The sequence below is a fragment of the Sarcophilus harrisii genome, chromosome 3 (genome assembly GCF_902635505.1).
Source record: "Sarcophilus harrisii chromosome 3, mSarHar1.11, whole genome shotgun sequence".
Lineage (NCBI taxonomy): Eukaryota > Metazoa > Chordata > Mammalia > Dasyuromorphia > Dasyuridae > Sarcophilus > Sarcophilus harrisii.
In genome coordinates, this window is record NC_045428.1 from 397,971,445 (window position 1) to 397,988,936 (window position 17,492).

The 17,492-nt window shown below is 36.1% G+C and overlaps 1 protein-coding gene across 1 annotated transcript in view; it reads left to right on the forward strand.

Moving 5' to 3' along the window:
- The first annotated feature begins 1,479 nt into the window (after positions 1–1,479).
- CHN1 (chimerin 1) overlaps positions 1,480–17,492 on the forward strand; it is a 260,185-nt gene continuing 244,172 nt past the window's right edge. The window contains exon 1 of the mRNA XM_012544834.3: positions 1,480–1,603. Within this exon, the coding sequence (XP_012400288.2) occupies positions 1,585–1,603 (19 nt within the window). The 5' untranslated portion in view covers positions 1,480–1,584. The remainder of the gene's footprint in view (positions 1,604–17,492) is intronic.

A 17,492-nucleotide genomic window follows, 5' to 3' on the forward strand; every position in this document is an offset into this window, starting at 1 on the left:
AAAAGATTAAGAAAATCATAACAATTTTTCAAAAGCATCTTTTGAAAGATAATCTCATGCATTTTAGAAAGATAGTCTTTAATTTAGAAAGGAGAGTTATCCAAATAAAACCTGCAGCAATTAACAGGGAAATACAAATGGTTCTAGGATCAGTCTAGTCCTAAACTATTAGGAAAGTTTAAAACTCCAGCTAGTGAAAAACATTCACTTTGAGGGTGGAAGGGGGTATGTTAGTGAAAAATAAAAAATGTCAAAGGAAATTAGGGCTGACCCTGAACCACCTAGTTTATTAAATTACTCTCCCATCCTAGAAAAGCTTTTAACAGGATTCCTGTTTCCTCAGAGATAACTTGAGATCAAAACTCAAACCCTAAGCCCTAGTACAGCTTCAGAGAAGTTCTAGTTATATCTCGGGAGCCAGGTTCAATTCAGTCAACTCAATGCGTTCTCCTAGTTACGTGATTTCTCTCTGAATCCACTCCCATCCATACTCCCAGCCTTTGTGCTGGCCTCTTATTTTCCTCGAGCAAGGGGAAGACACCCAGATCCTCGACTCTTTCTCGCTGATGTCTGCTCCTCCTCAAAACCCATTCAAAGATTCAAAGAAAAGTGTGGGGATACCGAGGCTAGATATTGAGTCCGTTCTCTCTCTCTCTCTCTCTCTCTCTCTCTCTCTCTCTCTCTCTCTCTCCTCTTCTCTTCTCTTTCTTTTCCCCATCCTTTTCTCTTTCTCCTTCCCTTTTTCCTGTTCTCCTTCCTTTTTTCTCACTCTCCCTCATCTCTCCTCTCCCTTGTTTTTCCCTCCCTCCTTCTCCCTCTCTCCTCCTTTCTCTCTTTTTCTCCCTCTATTTCTCCTACACACAAACTACTAGGCAAGCCTATGTGTATGTGTGTTGTATGTAAGGATGGGGAGCTAGTCTAAGAAGGGGGCTACACACACACACACACACACACACACACACACACACACACACAGAGGGATGCCCGGTTACCATGGGAACACAGGCTGCAGCCTGGGAGGCGGGGATGGGGGAGTGAGGCTGCTGGTAATCAAATGGGACAGCAAGATGGCGTCTCGAAGACTGCAGGATGCGGAGTGAGCGGCAGGAGGAGAGCGAGCCGGCCCCAGTCATTGCCATGCCCCGCGCCCTCCCCCTGCCGCCGCCACCGCCGCCGCCGCTGCTCCTCCTCTTGCCCTCCCATTGATTGCACGGCGGGGCAGCAGCCCAGCTTTCCTCGAGCAGCCTGCCAGGTATCGCAAAGCACCCACACTGAGTGTAGGCAGCAAGCCGATGAAAGCGACAAGTGCTTGTTGGGCATCTCCCTCTCTCTCTTTTTTTTTTTATTTTTTTTATGAGCATGACAATAACGGGTAAATAACTTTTTCTTGCAGCGTCTCCTCCCTTCCCTCCTCACCACTACATCCCTCCCACCCACCACCCACCCCACCACTCTCTTCCCCACCCCAGCCCCTCCTGCACCCCACTTCCTCTGAGGTGTGAGAGCTCTGAGCCAATGCAGTGATATCTGGCCAGCCCTGGGAGTAGTGAGTGGACCAGCGAGCAAGACCGCAACGGCTCCGAAATGGCCCTAACCTTGTTTGGTAAGTGAAAGCACCTTTCCCCCTCCAGTCCAGGTAGGCTCAGCACTCTCGGAATGGATGGAAGTTGGGGTGACTGGGGAGGACTGGCAGAGTGGGGAGTCCTCTGGGCAGTCCCGGCTACGCAGGGGTCTTCGCTGGAGAGTCAGGCGTTGCGGCCACTGGGCCACTGAGGGCTGGCCAGCTACAGCCGACTGCTCTCGCCCTTTCTCTCCCCTCTCCCATTGTTTCTTCTTCAGCCTCAGTCGATGGGCGTGTGCTCCTCCAGCTAATTTCTGGGCTGCAAAGCTAATAGCTTTGTATCATTGCAAAGGTCTGTAGCTTTAGCTGGGCTCTTGGATGCATTGTAAATGCACAAACTGACTAACTTGGGACCGAAGTTAGCCAGTGGTTTTCGAATGCTGCTTTTTCCACAAGTCGATAAAATAAAAAACCGCCGTGAAGTTTATTTATTCTAACAAGCTGTCTGTTCCTCTAAACTTCCCTGGGATTGCCAGATGCATGTGTTGCTTCCTGTCGGGGTCGGGGGTTGTGTACGTGTGTCTCTGTGTGAGTGGAGTGGGGGGGGGGGGGGGGGGGGGGGGGGGGGAGTGTCTGATTGTTTTGACTAATAGGTTCTTTCATAAGCAGCAGTAACTAGTTTAATTAAAATTATTTGGATTTTGAAAAGTCTGTAAAAATCGACACTCTACGTGAGTAGGCAGAAGAAAGTTGGTCAATGAAAAAATGATCTTTGAGTCTCTGGAGGCTATCTTTGTTCAGAAGTATCTAGGAAGAAAAAAAATGTTATTTCTATGATGTAATTACATGAGTGCAAAAATTGCTTGGTGCTATCAGATGTCTTATCTAAGAATGCAATGAATGGATTTGAAAGAAACATTAACAATGAAAACTATGGGAGTAGATTTTTTTTTAATACATTCATTACAGTATGCTACATGCACACCCTCTAATTCAACATGTGAAAATTCTGATTAAAAAAAAAAAGTAGGGAGTGGTTGTTCTCCTTATAAAATAATTTATCATAGGATTACCATAGTGACCTCCTCTGGTAAATTTAAAATAATTAACTTAGAAATATCTGATTTAACAGTAGTCAGATAGTAAGGGAAAATGTTATGAATATCTGAGAGATATATTAGTAAGTTACAGATGATACTACGTCTCATGTTAAATTGAGTTATAGTCATCCAGTCTGAGATGTTTTCATGCTGATAATCTAAAGTGAAATAAAAAATCATATCCATAATTTAAATCACAGACCATTTAGAAGAACCTTTTTAAGTTGATATTTTTCAAAGATTCTCTTTGTTGATTTATCTTGACTGAAAGATATTCATTCTATATACAAACCTTAGCAATTCATTTAAAAATACTTTTACTACAAAGGAGCATTTCAGTAATTTAACCAAAAATCAATTTTTTTAAAGATAAAAAGTTTAAAAATTATCATTTTGGCTTTTTAATATTTTCTTGTAGAAGAATATTTACTTATGCTGTACTGTAGTGACAAGATGCTATTCAAAGCAAAGTCAGAGACTAATTTAGTTTCAGCACCAAATTTGTCTAAATTTAATTTCACTTCCTAAAGATTAGTTTGTTCTCTTTGGGAAGACAAACTACACATAAGTAAACTCTTCCTTAAGAGCACTGTAAGGTACATATGGATATGTGGAGTGTTTTAAAACTCTGATACATAAAAGATTAAGAAGGCTAGCATCAAAATTACCATAGCTTAAAATTTGTTCACTTTTCAAGAAAGAATGTTCTTCTAAAAGATGAAATACAAAAATGGATTTTGTTTTGTCTTTACCATAGATTAACTTGTTAGTTACACATAAAATTATGTAATTCTTATGTATCATTACTCTCACTTCTTTATAATGAAAAAAAGCTGCAGTGTACAAAACTAGGAAGGAAAGAATTAAGTATTTTTCAAGTAAGTGTTCCAGCCATTATGCTCAGTGTTTTTACAAATATTATGTGACCTGATCTTCATAATCCTGAGAGATAGGCTCTATTATTATCCTCATTTTACAACTGGAAAAAGCGAGACAAACAGAACATAAGTGACTTTCCCAAAATCACACAGCTAGTAAGAATCTGGATTTGAACTCATAGCTTCCTGATTCTAGGCCTAGCACTTTTTCCCAAATGGTGATCTTCTAAATTCTGTCCTTGTCAAGACACATTGGGACACCATATTTTAGGAAAGTTATTGTTAAACTGGAAACCTCTATCTTTCTTTTCAGTCATAATTTGTGATCTTATAAATGTCTAGAGAATGACAATTAGGATAGTAAAGATTCTCAAGATTATAGCATATGATGATTGATTTAAAGAATTAGAGATTTTTAGATTGAAAAGGAGAGGCTAGGTGGTAAAGTGGATTGAGCACTGGGCTTGGAACAGAAGGGACTCATCTTCCTGAATTCAAATTTTGCCCCAGATGTTTTCTAACTGTATGACTCCGGGCAAGTTACTTAACCCTGTTTGCCTCAGTTTCCTGATTTGTAAAGTGACTGGAGAAGGAAATGGCAAACCATTCAAGTATCTTTGACAAGAAAATACCCAATAGGGTCACAAAGACTTGGACACAAATGAAAAACAACAGACTGAAAGAAGAATTAGGAGAGCAGAATAACTATTTTCAAGTATTTGAAAAGCTGTCATATGCAAGAGAGATTATACTTAGAGTTCTACTCAACCTCAGAAGGCAGAACCAGCAACAGGGAGGGAAAGTGGCAAAGAGGCACATGGACACTTGATGGAAAGAAATAATCCATAACAATTCCTATCTAGTTTCCAAAAATGGAAGTGATTCCTTAGGAAGTACTGGATTCATCTTCACTATTTCACATAAATTGGACTCTCATATGTTAAGTATAAGAATTCTTGTTTAGGTGTGTGTTAGACCAGCTGAACAATGAGGCCTCTTCTCAAACCAAAGTTCTACTATTTTGTCACATAGTTCGTGACTGAAATGGGACTTGCACTCAAGATTTTTGGCAAAAAAAAAGTTTTGGCAAAAACTTCTACTACACCACCCTACCAAGGACAGTATGATAATCAACTGACAAAATTATGTGAGCATCTCAGTAGAAAGAACTACATAGATACACATTATCAATAAATTACTCTTTTAAGTTAGCAACTGAAGGTTGCTGAGTTCTGGGAATTGCCTACAGAATATTGAGGTTAAGGCTTGACCAAATTCATACAATTAGTATGCCATGGAAAACGGCTTTCAGCCCAGGGTCTTTCGATTCCAAATACATAACTTTATCTATCCCTTGCTAACCTTTTCTCATAATTATAATGCACAAAAATATGTGTCTTTTCAAAGTTCTGGAGAAATAGTCAAATATATCTGTTTTTCTACAACTTTTAACGTTTCCTGTATTTATCTAAGTATGTAGATGATGATTTTTTTTCTTTTTTTTTTTTAATTTATTATAGCTTTTTATTTACAAGTTATATGCATGGATAATTTTATAGCATTGACAATTGCCAAACCTTTTGTTCCAATTTTTTCCCTTCCTTCCCCCTACCCCCTCCTCCAGATGGCAGGTTGACCAATATATGTTAAATATGTTAAAGTATAAATTAAATACAATTTTAGTATATATGTCCAAACAGTTATTTTGGTGTTCAAAAAGAATTGGACTTTGAAATAGTGTACCATTAGCCTGTGAAGGAAATCAAAAATGCAGGTGGACAAAGGTAGAGAGATTGGAAATTCTATGTAGTGGTTCATAGTCCTCTCCCAGAGTTCTTTCACTGGGTGTAGCTAGTTCAATTTATTACTGCTCTATTGGAGCTGATTTGGTTCATGTCACTGTTGAAGCGGCCACGTCCATCAGAATTGATCATCATATAGTATTGTGGTTGAAGTGTATAATGATCTCCTGGTCCTGCTCTAGATGGATGATTTTTAAAATCTTTGAGTCAGGAAGGAAAAACAAGTATGACCCACAATTCCATTTTTCTATCTGAAGCTCTTTTCAGAACAGAATGAAAAGTATGGCTTCTATATAGGCTTTGATGCTATAATCCAACCAGCAATAACCTATATGTTGAGGTGGAATGAGCCTCCAGAAGTCTTCTACTTTGATTGTTGTTCAGTCATTTTGTAGTTGTGTCCACCACTTCTGTGACCCTACCTGGAATTCTCTTGGCAAAGATAATGGAGTGGTTTGCCATTTCCTCCTCCAACTCATTTTATAGATGAGGAAATGGAAACAGATTTAAGTGACTTTTTCAGGGTCACTTTAAATCTGCTTTAGTGGGCTTCTTGAATGGCCACAAAACTAGCTGTATTAGATGCCAGAGAGTCCTGCTAGGTGAGGGCTTTGGGATTTTGATACCTAGTACTTTCAAATCAGGAAGAAGTCTTGTAGATTATGAACTCCATTCTCTCATTTCACAGATAAGAGAACTAAGGTGGGGGGAATGAAGTAACTTGATAAAGATTAGTTATTAGCAGAACTGGGAATCAAACTTTTATCTCTTTAAAAAAAATATCATTGATATTTTTAGATTTTATGTCACAATTGCTTTTATATTCCTCCTTCCAACTTAATCTTCTTTTCTGATAAAGGGAAAACAGTTAATCAAACAAAACAAAACAAACCCAAACCCAAACCAATAGAGTGACCTGCTCTGACAATGTAGGCGAATTTGTGTCCTCCTACACCTACACCTCCTACACTTTTCTCTGCTGAGAAAAGGGAGGCATGTGTGACCATTATTAGCTAAACCCTCATTTCTTTCTGCTGGACTATACTGCCATCTAGTTGTATGGGGGATCTTATTTCTGCTGCCTGCCTCAAATATTTGACTTTGAATGAAGATTTGATTCAGTTGGGGACCCCTAGAAGGCATCCCGTTCCCATAATCTAGGTAGAGATTATGTCTTGCCACACCTTCAGCCTTATTTTTCCCTTCCTCCTTTTATTACTAGGATCCTCCTCTCATCCAAATGTCTACTGATCCCATCATGAGTCACACTATTATGACTTATTCCTTTCTACTACCACCAGAAATCCTCAGAGCACCAATGTTATTCCGCTAGACCAAATCTCAAAAAAGTATGGCTATCCATGTACAGCTCTTAGCACCAGTTCAGGAGATGAAATATGGTTTTTTTTTGTGAACCATTTGAGAAACTTCCTTGTTTCCTGAACATCTTTTACAAAGTTTAATTTTTAAAAATCACATTTCTATTTTGAATATGCTGTACTTAAAAGCTTTTATAGGAAGAATCGCCATCAGGTAATATGTTTTTCCTGACAATAGGCATTAGAAAAGAAGAAAATAGAATTAAATGAGGCCGTCTGGTATAGTGGATAGAGCTTCATCTGCTTTGATATTATCACACATCTTATTTGAAGTGAGGGAGGGCTAAATCTCCTGACCCTCAGCTGAATTCTCTGTAAAATTAATTTACCTTTTTCAACTTTAGTATCTTACCTATAAAAAGGTATTTATTATGCTTACTTTTACTTGATTGAAGGAGTTTTTTAGGAATGTCTGAAAATGACAGATGAGAAAATGCCTCAAAAAAATAAAAATATATATCAAATGTGAAGCATCAACTATATTGTCTTTTGCTTTACTGAACCTCACTGTTACTAAACACAAAAAGGTGAGTGAAAACCAAGAACATCATAGAATGTAAGTTCTTTCATGACAAGGACTGTTTTATTTTCTGTTTTTTTATTCCCACTGAGTAAGACAATGCCCAGCACATAATAGGCCTAAGCAAATATGAAAAGATTTGAACTTAAATGGATTGAATGGCATAGTATTTAACTAGAGAGATACAGTAAGAGAACTGTTGGTTTGAAAACCAATTTTGCTGGTAGGAATTGCCATCATTCTTTTGGGTGTTTTCCTTCTATCTAAATTGCCACTGTAGTCAGAGACACAAATGATTCTTTTTAGTATCTCACTAAAAGGTTATACATTGTGAGCAATGAATATAGTGTCAAGACTAAATATGGGTTACCCAAGGCCTGGATCAAAATGTGAACCCTCAGCTTCTCATTGAAAATGCAGCTAATTAGGCTCTCCTACCACACAAAGAAATATTAATTTACCAAGAGGATTAGTTCATGATTAGTATGTAGGGGAAAGCTTTAATCATAAAGACCCAGATATTTCTGCAAAATACAGAAATATATACAACAATGAGTAAGTCAAAGAGAGACTACAAATTCACATGAGAAATCATTTGGGGGTAGAGGGTAGTGGGTTAGTCAGAAAAATATCATTTTATAAAAATTATCTTCCTCAGTATTTTTTCTCTCTTCTACTCTTTTGTGCAAAGCCTTGTTAATACTATAAATCAGCTTGTGCCCTTCAGACAAGGTTAGGGTTATTGTGATATGACTAAGAAAAAGGCTACTTTTTCCCCTTCCCTTCCTTACCATTTCTGTCAACAGCTGTTTTCTCTCACTGTGCTATCTCATTCCGGCTGTGGTCACACCTGCCAGACTATTTTCTCCTGGGTATCAAGTTAGTCACCATTCTTATTAATCCCTTCTACAACTTCGGTCCCAGTTGTGGAATAGAGTTACTAATTTGGTTTTAAAATATGTGCCCTTACTTTGTGGAGATCTGACATCATTTAAGTAAAATATAATAGAAGAGTTGGTAAAATTGATACCTTTATATACACAATTTGGAAGTTGAGTCAGCCTTTTTTAGCCACACCCTTATATACACATAATAAATATCTAATCTTGTAATGTGGAAAAAAGCTGCCTATGCACTTCCCACTCTATATTGATTTTCTCTCTTAAATTAGTCCAAAAATAAAATATAGGGGTATAGTTGTTGTTGTTGATGATGATGGTATTGTTGAATTCATGTCTGACTCTGTGACCCCATGGTCCCACACATATCCTCCACTATCTCCCAGAGTCTGTCTACTGTCCATTGCCATGGTCATGGCCATGTCTGTCATGTTCTTTGCTTTTAGGACACAATTTAACCATCTTGACTTGTTTCATCCCCTTCTCCTTTTGCCTTCAAATTTTCCCAGCATCAGAGTTCTTTTCAGTGAGTCCTATCTTCTCATTGTATGACTAGATTATTAGACATTTTATTATATGAATCTGAAATGACTCTATTGAAATTAGTTACCATTTGTAATCAAATTAGACAAAACATCCACTCCTATTTTGCTGTTGTTTGACATATAATAAAATGATATTCCCATAGTTTGTTATTTCTTGAAATTACATTCCAAGGAGAAACTGTGAAGATACCAAAAAAAAAAAAAAAAAATCCCCAAATCATCAGCATGTAAGCCACATAACATATTGTGTTTACCAAACCATTTTGAGTTTTTATAAACTTCTTTTTTTAAATTAATACAACTCTAAATACAGTTTACTCATTTTATTTAATTAAAATTGGTTCCTTAATTTTTAAACCATAAAATTGAAAGAAAATGAAACTTGCATCTAGTTAATTTATGTGTATTCATAAGAGAACTGATTTTTGAAGCTCTGTTTTATATCTAGTAAGCATTTTTTTTCCTTAAGATTTGTGTGTGATTCATTATGGGGGGAGAGAAAATATGGAATAACAAAATGATAATGATAAAACAGCAGCTAGCATTTTTAAAATGCTGTATGATTTTCTAGATTTCCTTGCATAAAAAAAAAGATTGATGGTAAAGGCATCCATGTGTTTTAAATGTTTGGCATTAGTTTATTTTTTTTTTATATGAGTAAAACAAGTACTTCCTAGACCAAAAAGTTTATGCTTATAGTTGAAGCAATTGTGGAAGAAGGAGGAGTAGAAAAATAGAAGAATCTGTAGCTGTTTTAAGAAGTAGGAAAAGATATGGCACCAGGCCATTTTATCCATTGTTTTTAATCCAGCTGCATGGAAAGTTCCTTTCCCTTTTCATTAAAAAAAATAATTTTAATAGACTACTTTTGAGACGTAATCTTTTGACACAGTGGAAAAAGTAATGCTGGCGGTCATGTTTAGCTCTCACCTTTGAGACTTAATAGCCAAGTAGTACTGGGATAGTGACTTAATTTCTTAATTTCTTAGGCAACAACTTAAGATTTACCTTCTAAGATTGGTACCTACAGTTGGTATCTCTTGTTGGAATTCTTGTAACAGGATTTCCCCATGATGTTGAAATTGAAGTTCTTTCCTATTTTCTTGTAACCTTTCCATGCTAAAATAAGCATAAAACAAGGGTACACAGAAAAAAATGTTAGGGAATGTCCTGAAACCTAATGTGTTGAAAGTCAAACTCATCATTATATTACTGAGGCTGACATTCCTTTTCAGCTTCCTAGCTCCTAATGACAGCATATTCCTTCAGCATTTACCTAGGTGCTCTGTATTGTTTTACACGGATTCCTGTCACATAAGTGGGTATGCCTTGAGGGAACTGATTTTAGACATTGAAATAGCAGCAGAGCAACAGATAATCAGAGTAAATGATTATCTGGGATGTGACTGGTGTGGTGCATCTCACTCAATCCATCTCCTTATAGATATTTTAAAAATATTTTTTATTTTTTTAGAACACAAAAAAGGAGAATTTCTATATACATAATGAATTACGGAAAGAGGAGTCTCTATGAAAATGTGAATCTCTATTTCATACCTTTTGCCTTTTAAAAAAAAAGTATATAACAAATTCCACATGTTACTTTTAAAACTGTCCTGCTTTTATGAACTTCCTTATGTGCTTTCCAGTGTATTTAAAAATAATGTTTTGATGCTCTCCTCAGTATTATCCTGCTCTTTAATCCCCATCATTGTTGCTTTTTGAATCTGATATATTTCTATACTAAACTCTCTCTCTCTCTCTCTCTGTGTGTGTGTATTGATCTTCTGCCTTTTTTCTTTAAAATAACTGTGATGTTCACCTGATCTCTGCTTCCCCCACTGCTTCCTTAGCTTTTGTATGTTCTCCCATATCTCAATTATGAGAAATACCAAGTTCCACTTTCTTCTTTCTCCTTTCTATACTACCATATTCTTTTTATCCTCCCTATCTTCCCCCTCTTAAAACCCTCAGAGAAGAACTAGTACACTTCCAGGTCCTCTATTTTTCCTATTTAATTCCCTTAGTACATGTTGAAAACATTAAGATTCTGAAGGAGCACCTATTTCTTCTCCCCAACAGAATATTATAACTACATCATCACACAGCCTTTCAATTATTGAAGAAAACTTTGCCTTTCTAGGTTTCACTTGCCTTGTGTTTGCATTTCAAAGTGCCTACTCAGTTCTGTTTTTATTTTTTTTATCAGAAATGTTTGAAAGTCCTCTATTGCAACAAAGTTTCTTTTTTTCCCCCTAAAGTATTTTACTTAGATTTGCAGGGTAAATTATTCTTTATTGTAAGTTTATATCCTTCTGGAATATTGCTTTCCAAGAGCTCCTCTCATATATAGTTGAACCTGCCATGTCTATGTGATCTTCATCTTTTTTTCCCTAATAATTATTTGAATTGCTTTTTTCTAGAAACTTGTCGTATTTTTTTCTTTTGATGTGAGAGTGCTGGATTTCAGCTATTGATATTCCCGAGACTTTTCCTTTTGAGCTTTATTTCAGGAGGTGATGGGTGGATTCTTTACATCTTTATTTTGCCTTCTTTTTCCTATAGATCTGAGCAGTTTTCATTATTTCTTGAAATCAAGTGTCCAACTGTTTTTAAAAAATAAAATCATGGTTTTTCAAGTTCAATGACTTTTAAATTATCTCTCTTTTACTTGCTTTCTAGTTCACTTGTTTTTGCTATTTTTTCTTATTTTAAAAAACTTTTGATTTTTGTTCTAATTTTTTAAAGTGTCTTATGGAACCATTGATTTGTATTTGGTTTGCCAGGTATCTGTTATTTGAATAAAGCTTGCCAGTTTTTCTTGTAAGCTATTTATTCTCCTTTAAATTCTTTCCTCTAAATCTTACATTTCATTAAGAAAAAAATTCTTGCCTCATAGTTATTCTAGGTATTTGTGTAGTGCTTGTGGGAAATCTTTTGTCTTTGAGATTTTTAGAATTACTCTCTCCTTTTTTGGGTATCTCTAGATATTCAATAATTTTTTATACTGGTTGTTATTTTCTTTGTTTTACTTATTTCTCTAGGTTTAGTTCCTGAGTTGAGATTTAATATCAGGGTCAGACTCTGCCCTCCACTGTACTTTTAGTTGGGGTGGGCAATCTTATTTGATCTTTCTTTGGGTCCCCTGCATTCAGTCTAGTGCTGACCTCCACCTTCTGTGGTTAGGGTCCTCTAGATCTTTGAAGGTGAGAATGCTTGATCTTCAAGGTTTTCTGGCATATTAGGACAAAATATTAAGGATCTCTGAGTACCTGGGTCAATGTTTTTCAGATGTGAGCACTGTAGTGCTATGCTTGGTTGCTGCCTGTGACAGCACTCCTCTAGACATCCAAGGTCCCTGCCTCAAAGTTTTCTGAGCACCCTGGGATTTACTTAGGGATAGCCCTTGTTTTTGCTGTCTCTGGACACAGAGACTTTCAGACTACATGTGTCTGGTCATATTAAGAGGCTAATTTGTGTTTGTATTGGTTTTACTGGCAACCTCCTTTCTTATTGACTTCTGGCTGACTGGCACAGTTCTGGGATGGAAAAGTCACTTTCTGTAGTTTCTCATTAGATTTCATTATTATTATTATTATTATTATTGTTATAGATCATATAGATTATTATATTACTATTATTATTATAGATCACACTATTATTCAGTGTGATGAGAACATTGGGATTTTGATAGATTAGGCATATAGAGTTAGGTAGTTTGCCTCCTATTCAGGCGTCCATTTTCTCTACAAGTTTGCCTGTAAATCTTTCCATTGGTGAAATTTCTATTGACCATAGCTTCTACTGTGAGTTAACTTATTACTTCTAGAAAGAGCCTATTAAAATACAATTTTTTTTAACTGACACATTAACAGCAGAGTCTATCATCTTATTGTATTAATTAATAGGAAACAGAGAAAACAGAAAATGAATCAGAAAAGCTTAGACTTAGAAATTAGGAAGAGACTAGGAAGGTCCTAAAGACTATATGTTTCACTATAATTATGATTAAAAACATATGGACATGTAAGAGTAGCAATAATATATTCTTTTTTTCTTCCCTTGTCCCTATCCTAGAATTCAATGGTATTTATTACTTATTGGACAAGAATTAAATAGCGTGAGTGGGACCATGGGGAAAATGAATATTTCATAAATGGACCCATCACCCCAGGGCCAGTCAGAATGTTCTCTCAAACTTTAGCAGGTACTGGTTAATGGCCTGTTTAAGCAGGCCAGTGAGTAGAGGTACTTAATAGTAAGATATCATATTTCTTTTAGAGGCAAATTGAGATTGGCCCCTCCAATTTTCATGGATTAGGGTGGCTGATACTAATTCCTTCAGTAATAGAATTCTAAGTTCCTTATTTGGAATTCAATTGATATGTGATTTTGAGAATAGGTAGGTTAATGGGTAGAGTCCTGGCTATTTCTAGCTTAAATAGCTCTTTCCTTCCCAGGATTTCACAGCCATCTGAACATGGAGTCCTGGCAGCTAGTAATGAGGGTTTAAAGTGAAATATAACTGGATGCAGACTAGAATGGAGGCACCCAACAAACCAATACAAAACCCCTTGGCTGGAATGCTGGGGATAAAACATTTAAGTCCTTAGGATAGGTTACTAGGTAGTGATATAGAAAGAAACTTGGCTTTGAAGTAAAAGGATTTGGATTTCAATCTAAACCCTGTCATTAATTGAGCTCTCCTGACTTCAGTTTTCTCATCAGCAAAATGGGAGAGCTAGACTAGATGTCCACTAAGGACTAACTAAAGGACTCTATGGTCTATAAACAGCAGGTCAATATTATTCCTTTCCTAACTCCACACTATAAGTGATCCATGGATCACAAGGCAAATAATTAATTGTCCTATAGGAGACTATTCCAATCTAGAGGAAAAAGGCATAGAATCATACAATCTCCAAGTAGGAAGGGTTCTAGAAATCATCTAATCTAGGCACCTTATTTCACAGAGGGGGGAAAAGGACAAAGGCTGTATCTTGCCTAATGCCATAAAGCTAGTGAGTGACAGTATATAGAACACCTACTTGGATCTTACTCTTTCATAATGAGGCTGGCTACATTCCCCCCACCTCAAATTTCTGGGGAAGAAATTCATGAGAAATTGAAAGATCTCTTTTCGTTGGATTAAGCCCCCATTTTGGTGTGTTCCCTCCACTATCAGCCAGTAATAATTAGCAATCCAGTTCCCTTTGACTGATGATCTTCCATTAGCATTTACAAACTGATATTTACTTTGAAGTCACAACCAGAACACAAGTCTCTTTCCATTAAATCACATTGCCTTTGAAAGATTCCTGACTTCTAGGTGTAGAGAGAAACAAGATTTATGAATTACACGTGACTGCAAATAACCTCACTTGGGGAAAAAAAACAGAAATCTGAAGTTTTCTATCTATCCAACAAAACTGTATGCATGCATGTAAATAAAACCAAAGATATAGGTTATTTTTCTCTAAGAATGATAAATCATTTAGCTAATAAATTGGAAGAAACTGTTGTATTATTTAAAAGGGAACTTAAAATTTCCCTAATTCTAGAAAAAGTCAACCACAAGCATGTTAACAAATCAGATTTTTTTTTTCTTTTTGGGTCTATCCCTAAGTGAGGGAACTCCTTCCATCAGTGTCCATGAGGAACTGTGCTATGACTTTAGATTATTGCTAAGAGCACTGAGAGGTTAAATCAATCACCTTCGTCCCATCCTATTTGAACCAGCTCTCTATCTATTAGGCCAGAGAGATATTTTTACTAAAACTCATTTTGTATCATTTCACTTCAAAGTCCCTCAGATATGACTAATATTTTTTTAAGGATTTACTTGTGTACTGATTTTGTATAAAAATTTTCATTGCAAGATACAGGATAATATTTTAAAAATGTATTCATTATTAGACAATTAGTTTGGAGTAAGAAAATAACTGAAGTAGTTCTCTTTTTTTCCTCAAGAGTATTTTATTTTTTCAAATACATGTAAGGATAATTTCCAATATTTGTTTTTGTAAGACTTTATGTATCAAGTTTTTCTTCCTTCCTTACCTTCCCTCTTCCTAAGACAGCAAGCAGATATAAGTTAAACATGTGCAATCCTTTTAAACATTTCCATGTCTGTCATATTGTGCAAGAAAAATCAGACCAAAAGGGGGAAAACATGAGAAAGAAATAAACAAATAAAAAGTGAAAATAATATTCTTTGATCCATATTTAGGATCCATAGTTCTCTCTCTGGATATGGATAGCAATTCTATCCCAAGACTATTGGAATTGCCTTGAATCACCACATTTGAAAAGCGCCAAGGCCATCACAGTTGATCATCATATAATCTCGTGTTACTGTGTACAATGTTCTCCTGATTCTATTCATGAAGTAGTTCTCTTGATTTCCCAAGAAATTAATTTAATAAATTTCCAGATTTTATATATATATGTATATGTATTTCCCAGATATTGAAGCACCTAATATTAATAGGGCTTAAGGTTATAATATTCTTTAAAAAGCAAACAGTTATTTTCATGTGAGAAAAATGGATTTATTCCATCTGTTCCCAGAGGGCAGAACTAGGTCTAATGGCAGGAACTACCTGAAGTTCATTTCAGCTTATTTTAAAGAAACATATGAATAATTAAAACTGCACAATATGTCAGTGAACAACTGTTTCTTGTTTTCTTTGGAGGTAGTCAGTTACACAGCTAGTATGTATCTGAGGCCAGATTTGAACCCAAGGTTCAGGAAACTGTTGCTCTATCAACTTTGTCACCTAGTTGCCCCTGAATAGCTGTTTGTTGAAAGTGTCTGTGTGTCAGACATACTCAGTTCTAGCAATAAAAAGACAAAAAATCCCTAGTTTCTGTTTACATTTTAATAGGAAAGACAAATACACACTCACATGCATATCAATGAACAGCAATATATTAAGATATTTTTTTTTTGCAAGAGAAGTCACTAGCAGCTGGGGGAGCAAAGGATCAGGAAAGGTCTCACATAGAAGGTAAACCCTGAGCTAAGATTTAAAGAAAACTAGAGATTCTAAGGAGTAGTGAAGTAGTGCAGTGAATAGAACATTGGGTTTAGAATCAAGAAGCCTCATCTTAAGGAGTTCAGATCAGACCTCAGACACTAACTGTGGCAAGTCATCTAACTCTGTTTGCCTCAGTTTCTCATCAGTAAAAACAAGCTGGAGAAGGAAATGGCAAATCACTCCAGTATCTTGGCTAAAAAAACCCAAATGGAATTACAAGAGTTGGACATGACAAATGACTCAACAAGAAAAGAGATTCTAAGAAGTAAAAGTGATGAGAGAGCACATTCCAAAGATCTGGAGATGAGAGAGAGTATGTCGTGTATGAAGAACAGCAAGGAGACCAATTTGACTATACTGTAGTGTGGAGGTGAAAGGAAGTACATAAAAGAGCCAAGGAACAATGAAGTGGAATGTCTCGAATGAACAGTGACTTCTCTCTCACCAGAAAGCTTTAATCAGAAGCTGGACAATTACTCTGGGATACTGTTTGTCACTCAACAAGCATTTATTAAACATCATGTACCTGGGATTATATTAAATGCTTTATATACCAAGCATTCTAATGGTGCTCAGTTATCTATGTTTATACAAGATATTTATTGGAAGGTAATCTCATAGGTACCATTAGTAGTAGGGAGGATAAAGGGAAGAAGAAGAATGAAATACAGTGATTTGAGGAAAGTGAGAAGCAAGAGGAGATATACTTTTAAAAATTCTTATTTTCTCCTTAGATGTGTTTCTATTACCACATTTTTCTAAGTGACACAGAAGCTGAAGATTATATATTATATAGTCCCTTCCTTTTATATATAGACAGAGTTTCCCAAATATTAAATGATTTGTTAAAATGGTTTGGTAGTGAGCAGCAGAATAGGGATAAATAATGATTAAGCTCTGAATTTTGAGACTTTAAAGATGGTATTCTGTGACAAAATGGTCATGCCCAGAGCAATCTCAAATAGAGCTCCCTTGGGAGTTTCCTAATGTTTCTCCATAAGATAGCACTGCCATTACATCAAAAATCAAAATGATTGGGATTTCCCCTCAGAATATTGATATCCATTGTTGAATTTATCCTTTGTCCTCTTCCGTGATCTTCCTTTCCAACAGGCCCAAAGTTTATATCATTGTCTTTATTGTTATTTTTTTTTTAATGGTGAGTGGAGAATCCTGGGAGTACAAACTATATAGCCCACATAAAAATGGGTCAGAGGTAACTTGAAATTATTTTAAATCAAACTTTATTTTCTTTTTCCAGATTCCATTTTATTTTCTTGCTTTTCAGCGGGTTTATCCTCATTATCCTGACTCTTGAGATCACTGTCCTTACTTATTTGTTACGAAGATACTCCCTCATGTTCTTCCTCATGCTCTTGAATCTATACATACCTAGAGAAGAAAGTTTTATTCAGTATCAAGTTTCACATTTTTGGGTTCTTGTCAAAGCTGCACTTCTTGTAACTATCTGATTCAGTTGATATTCCTAGGCTCAGGTCATAGAAATTTAGACTATCCTTTCATTTATTCTAGACACACAACACTGTGTTCAGGGAACCTCCACTTTCAGCTGAATCCATGAACTTGTGGGATCTTACAGGATATCATAAATTCCTGGATATTAGCATCTCCTGAATAGATGAATGAATGAAAAAGAATTTCTTAAGTCAACAAGCAATTTATTAAGTGTCTGTTATGTCTCAGATACTGGGTTTAGTGCTGGGGGATACAACTAATTTGATAGCTGAATGGAGTGTGGTCTACAGTG